General features: G+C 38.8%; 1 protein-coding gene across 3 annotated transcripts; it reads right to left on the bottom strand.

Annotated features, from left to right (window-relative positions):
* Positions 1–3,992: 3,992 nt before the first annotated feature.
* LOC112166725 (clathrin heavy chain 2) lies at positions 3,993–6,641 on the bottom strand. 3 transcript variants are annotated; one of them, XM_024303616.2, is made up of 3 exons: positions 6,362–6,641; positions 5,323–5,498; positions 3,993–4,672 (listed from the first exon to the last, which is right to left on the bottom strand). In XM_024303616.2, exons 1-3 carry the CDS (start codon positions 6,419–6,421, stop codon positions 4,630–4,632), a joined length of 279 nt encoding a protein of 92 aa, XP_024159384.1. In that variant the 5' UTR covers positions 6,422–6,641; the 3' UTR covers positions 3,993–4,629. The 3 variants fall into 3 exon arrangements, with proteins under 3 accessions (XP_024159384.1, XP_024159383.1, XP_024159385.1); XM_024303615.2 differs by having other exon boundaries at positions 3,993–4,590; XM_024303617.2 differs by having other exon boundaries at positions 3,993–4,683; positions 6,362–6,640.
* Between the last annotated feature and the right edge of the window lie 100 nt (positions 6,642–6,741).

The following is a 6,741-nucleotide window of genomic DNA, read 5'->3' as shown; positions in this document are numbered from 1 at the left end:
GGAACCTCTTTGTCGGGAGCAGCTTTCAGATGGTTTTCTAAGCTCTGACCTGGATCAGTGTCAGATTGGCCAGCAATGGAAAAGCTCTTCTGAGAGAATTTTGGAGCTATAGAGCTTGAGGTTGACTTGGCCTCTCTCACTTAGATGGCCCAACAGCCCACCGAGTCTACTGTTATGTATCTTCAGCAATTCCAGATTCAGAAGGCCAAGCTGAGTATGGCATTGCCTGAGAAGGAGTTAGTTAAGTTGGCAATCAAGGGCTTGGAACCATGCCAGCGAAAGAAGCAGCATGGCAGTATGATCCAATCCATGGGAGAGCTCATCACATAGGTCGGGAGCTTTGAGCATCTCCTCAGAGAAACCAATGCAAGAAAGAATGTGTCCAAAGGCACTTACATACCTAGAAAACATCGTATAGTGCACTATCAACTGGCCACCCTGAACTATCAACTGGCCACCTATGATCCCTATTATCAAGGCGAAGAAGTTTTTCAGGATGAAGATGATGAGGAGGAGAATGACATCTCCGTGTTTGAGCTGATAGGAAAGAGGAACTCAGCCCTGAAGCAGTTGAAAATATCTAAGGAGCCTGTCAAGCTCAAATATGTGGCCTTCACCAAACCTGAGTTTGCGACATATACATACGATGCCAATAAGGCACACAAGATTTTAGCTGAGATGATAGACGCAAAGAGATTTTGTGAGGGAAACGTTACGACGAAAAGACGTTTTGCAAAGCGAATAGACTCGAGCTTCATTAATGGTCTCGTTTTGGTCATCAGGCATGTCGTTTAAGTCCCTTTCAATCAGTTATATTCTTTGCGGGCCTGATTTCGGGGCCTGGGGGCAATGTTTGAGCCCAAAAGTATTTTGGCAAGATCCTTTTAGGGGATTTAGCACAGCAGGCTGATACCTGCAACAGCCCAAAAATAAGTCTACCTGGGTTTGGGTTATAGCTTCACCCATTCCGATATCTAGATAGAAAACGAGCCCGTATTGGAATCAAGTAGCAGAGATTGAATAGGAAACTTCAATCAATAATCCTTCTATGGCAAGGAACAGTCGAAACCCTAGGTATAAATACCAAGTTTCAAGGACGGAAAAAAGGACAACTTTTCAATCAATCAAACAGATTACCAAAGCCTCTCCGAAGCAAACCTACCTACAACTAGTTGCAACCCAGCAAAGCTAAAGATATGTTTTAGCAAACCCTGTGCTTTCTCCCAACTTCTCAATGATTGCTCTGCTTAGTCTACAACACTAAGTATCGATTCGGTGAACGCAAAGAGATAACAACCAAAGCCCTTACCAGTAAGGCAAGAAATCCTTTTCCGAAAGGCAGAGAAAAGAACCTTGTGATAAGGTTGGTGCTCTCCTCGTCCACAGCTTTTGATTCAGAAGTCAGGTCAAGGGACTCCCCAACGACTGCACCCCATGGTGCTGGCACGCCTGCGCACTCAAAAGAGACAGTTTGCACTCAGACAGGTTTTGGAGCCAAACTGTACTTAGTTTTGAATGATTATGGGTCTGCAATCTTATGGAATATGAACCTCATTTGTGTTTCTTTATGTGGTGAAGATCAGTAAGTGATAAAGAAGTAGGTGTTTCTTACCTTGGACTGGAAAAATCCTCGCCATATCTATAAGGATGAGGCTCTTCTGCACAGGATGAACATGTATGGGTTTCTGGAAGAGAGGCAGAACAACCTCGATTACATTCTTGCACTCACTGTCGAGAACTTCTTGAGAGGCGTCTTCAGACCTAGTTGTGGTTATGTTTTATTTTGTTTAATGTGCTTATGGGAGGTTGTCCTAATTGGAAAAATTGTTGTGGTTGTACTTTGACTAAAATCACTTGAAATCTTCTAGAATCACAATAAAGTCTCCTTACTAGTGTTTGAGCATACATTTTTGTCTTACGCTTGAATTCATTGTGCAAAAAAATAGATGTGAAGTTCAACTGCAAATTTGCAACACAGCTTTGCATCAAGTTCTACTATGTTTGAGTTATTAATTTTTTAGCATATTGCTTTTTGTAACTTTTGAAGTCACTGTTATATCCATGTCACTGGTTAAGTTACATTGCAAGTCACTGACCATGTCATTGTTACACACATTATCATTGGCCAAGTCACTAGTAATGTCCAATGTTGATCACAATTCAGTAGCTAAGTCACTGTCAATCAAATGTCACTTTCTAAGTCAATGGCCAAGTCACTTTTATATCCATGTCACCGACCAAGTTACATTGCATGTCACTGTTATACACATGTCACTGGCCATGTCACTGGTCCCTAGTTAGTGAGGTCACAGGCCAGGTTAGGGTTAACCTCAAGTTTTTGTCACAGTCATATGTTGCTGACCAAGTCACTATCTAGGAAAGGTCTCTAGTTAGTGAGGTCACAGGCCAGTCCAATTGCATGTCATTGACCATGCCACTGTTATACATAAGTCACTGACCAGGCTAGGTCCCTAGTTAGTGAGGTCATTAGTCAGGTCACTATTAACCTCAAGTCACTAGTCTAGACACTTGTCAATTAAGCAGGTCCGTAGTTAGTGAGGTCACTACCAATCTTTGACATACTCACTGGTTAGACCAAGTCCCTAGTTAGTGAGGTCACTGCCCAAATTATTGTTAATCTCAAGTCATTGGCTATGTCATTGACCATGTCACAGTCATGAAAATGACACTGTCAAACATTGTCTAAGTCACTGTTAACCTTAAGTCAAAGGCAAAGTCACTGCCCATGTCACTGACAACATGATCAGTTACATGTTCAATTACTTGGTTAGTTACATACATTCTAAGTGACATACTCAGTTACATGATCAGTTATACGATCAGTTACATGTTCAGTTACATACATGGTAAGTTACATAGTCAGTTACATGATTTGTGACATTAGGTTAACACACGTTGCCAAGGAGTTGGCCTTTTCCAGTGACTTCTCTGGCCAATAACTTGTCTGGCGACCTGGCTAGTGACCTCACTGACCAATTTCATTATATGATCCTATAAAGTATGTATTTGAACTAGCAACACTTCCATTTTAGTAAAGCATACAACCTAAACAACATCACACACATTCATTATTTCCATATAAATGGCCATGTTACTGTCCATGTCTCTGTATCAATTACTGGACAAATTATTTGCTAAGTCACTGTCAATCTCTAGCCAAGTCACTGGCCAGACCAAGTCCCTAGTTAATGAGGTCACTGCTCAAGTTATTGTTAACCTCAAGTCATTGGCCATGTCACCGTCATGAACATGTCACTGTCAATCGTTGTCCAAGTCACTATTAACCTAAAGTCACCGGCAAAGTCACTGCCCATGTCAATGACAACGTCAATGACACGATCAGTTACATGTTCAATTACTTGGTCAGTTACATACATTATAAGTGACATGGTCAGTTAAATACATGGTAAGTTACATGGTCAGTTACATAATCTGTGACATGAGGTTAACACACGTTGTCAAGGAGTTGGCCTCTTCCAGTGACTTCTCTGGGCAATGACTTGTCTAGTGATCTAGCCAGTGACCTTACTGACCAGTTTCATTATGTGATCCTATAAAGTAAGTATTTGTACTAGCAACACTTCCCTAGTTTGTGAGGTCACTGGCCAAGTCACTATTAACCTCAAGTTACTGGCCATGTCACATACAATCCTTGACCAAGTCATTGTTAACCTTAAGTCATCGGCAAAGTCACTGACCATGTTACAATTATGAACGTGTCACAGTTAATCCCTGGCCAAGTCACTGTCAATCTGTGGCTAAGTCACTGTTAACCTCAAGTCACTAACCAAATCATTGTTAACTTCAAGTTACTGGCCATGTCACAGTCTCATACATGTCACTGACTATGTCACTGGCCAAGTGTAAATTGGTTTTACAAAAGGTAAGAAATTACACCCTAACAAAGATTAAACTAGATTAAGGAGCATTAACAACAGCACAGATATAAACATTAAAATTAAAAGTGTAAGTATCATCAACCGAAAAATCAGGCTTTCAGATCTTTTGTTAATCTTTGTCAAATGGACATTGGACAATAGTCTGCAACCCTTTATTCTGATAATGCAATTTGATTAAGGCATGAAATTACACTGTAACGAAGATTAAACAAGAATTACAAGATTAAATAGCATTAACAACTGCACGGACAGTAACTCTGTCTTCAAAAATGCAAGTATCACCAAGCAAAAAAATCCAGGCTGTCTGATAATTTTAAGTGAACTGAAATTTGCTGAACCTTCTTCATAGTTGCAGACATTGAACCAGTTACGATGCTTATAGAAACCTCAATTCCCAAAGCGCAACTTGAATTCAGCATATACCTTTGAGCCGGGAGGAAGATGTGTGGGATCAGCTAGATGTTGCTACTATTGCTTGTAATGTTGATGGTAAGACAAAGAAAGAACAAAAAAAAAAGCAGGAGGACAATTAGTGCGCCTGTTGCTGAAGAAGACTGTAGACCTGGGCAACCCAGATGCTGCTGGTGATGTTGTTGATGTTGAGACAAAGCTACCAAGAAGGAGCACAAGGGGAAGTAGTGCACATGTTGCTGCAGAAGACATCGGCCACCTACATGCTCAAGCATAAGGTGTGATTTCAGTTTTGCTTTCATCTCAATGTCAACATTTTTAAGGTGGTCCTAATTAGTTCCCTGCACTTGAGCTTCAATTGCATAAGAAAATATATGAGCAAAATTTACCAATACAAATTTCAAGAATCCAGCACTAACAGCAGTAGTCACTAATTCACTACTGTCCATATTATAGTTTTTTACAGTCTCAATGATCATCTAAAAAGTAGATAATAACCTTAATGTTTTGAAATGTAATGTAGCTAATGATCTCTAATACCAAAATACTTCCGAAATGCCAATGAAAGGACAGTAAAAAGATGCAAACACTAGAGTAAAAAGATGCAAACGCTAGAGTTGTGTTGTAAAGTGGCTTAAAGGAACAACGCATTCGAACAAAAAGAAAAGACAAACTAAACCAATGATCAACAAATTATTGTGTATATATTCTACTGACCGCATCAAAACTCATTTGATGTAAAATGATTAGATGCAAGAACAAACCAGAAATTTAAATAATGCTAACACTTAAACTGCATATAATAGTTGCTGATGGTTCCACTAAATGTAACACTTGTAATAGAAAGTTCAAATACAACTACAAGTCATGCACTCATAATTAAGTAAACGGAGGTTCAACAAGATGAAGCAGAAACATACTAAAATCAATACCAAAATGCTAAGCATGACCAGTTATCAATGTCAATATGAAGTCATAAGTTAAAACCTACCTTTCAAAGCAAGGATTTGGGAGTTTGGATTCATAAGTACAGAGTGAGCATTGATTCGGCACACTCATATCAATAATCACAATACTATTCTGCGCCCGAACACATTCGTACTTATTGGACTCCATAGTAACATGCGTAAATGTTATGAATTGCAGATTAATCTCAATGATCGGAAGCTGCAATCAAATTAGATCACATGAACTCATCAATCACTTTTTATAACAATCAAAACCTCCTAGAGTACATCTACTATTGAAAAGCTGGCTACTAAAGCCAGCAATTCCTAGTGAGCTAACTAAGTACCAGATCTGAATAGAGACTATAAACTTCAAAACCTCATAGATCTATTTGAAGCTTAACGAGAAGTAAAGCAATAAAAAACGAGTCCAAGCTACGAATCAAGCACAGTATGAACAAAAATCAACTATCTGAGCTAAGAACACAACTGTAACAACAAATTGAACGAACTGAACTTAATGAATCATTGACCAAAATTGCACTTTGAAAAGCAGAAATCATTAGAAATAGTTGAAGAAAAGAGTTATTACTATACTACCTTCGCCATAATTAACAGCAACTCGAAGCGGAGTCTCTTGCTCTTAGGTGAAATTTCAGAATTGAAGTTAGGGTTACAATTAAAGAAAACCTATAAATCAAATTCTTCATGACTTGAGAATCAAGAACCTGAGCTAAACACATCTAAGACAAACAATTAAGCAAAACCGAACCAAAAAAAAACAGCAATCCAAAACTTTCATTTCGCAAACAAAAAAAGCAAAAATTGAATCAAAGAAAGCATTAGATCTCGAGAGAGGTGGTAGTTGGGATTGGGAACCTTTTCGCTCCTCATTTCTCTCTGTCGCTACTCAAATTTCAGTCTCAATTTGAAAAATAGGACCAAATAATAACTAAAATTCTAGTCAATTTCATTCACCTATGTCCAGATATTACATTATCACGTTTCAACTTCACAAGCTTTTCCAGAAACCAAACAGAGATCAAATTAGAGAATCGAGAGAGACTGAGAAAGAGACTGAACCTGAAGAACAACTTCAATGTCTGATTCAACGATGGAGTAGATCGAGGCGAGCGAAGACATCGTTGTCGGAGATGTTAGAGTCCTTCTACTTGTCGATGTCGTATCAGTCGTACTTGTTGCAGATAGCCTCGACTCCCGTCAGAAGTTCGATGACGCTCATCTTTGTCTTCTACCGGGTTTCTAATCGGGGATCTGTTTTGGGATTTCTGATCAAATGGAGAGAAGATTTGAGACTTGAAAATTTTTAATGTAGTTTGGCTTGATGGGAAAAATGGACATCAGAAAAATTAAAAATTGACCATTTTTAACATCATCACATTATTAATAAAGACTAAATTAATATTACTAACAATTTATAGTGGACTTTTTATCAAGTGAGA

Source organism: Rosa chinensis, chromosome 5 (genome assembly GCF_002994745.2).
Source record: "Rosa chinensis cultivar Old Blush chromosome 5, RchiOBHm-V2, whole genome shotgun sequence".
In the NCBI taxonomy this organism is placed as follows: domain Eukaryota; kingdom Viridiplantae; phylum Streptophyta; class Magnoliopsida; order Rosales; family Rosaceae; genus Rosa; species Rosa chinensis.
This window is presented reverse-complemented; position numbering and strand designations above follow the sequence as displayed.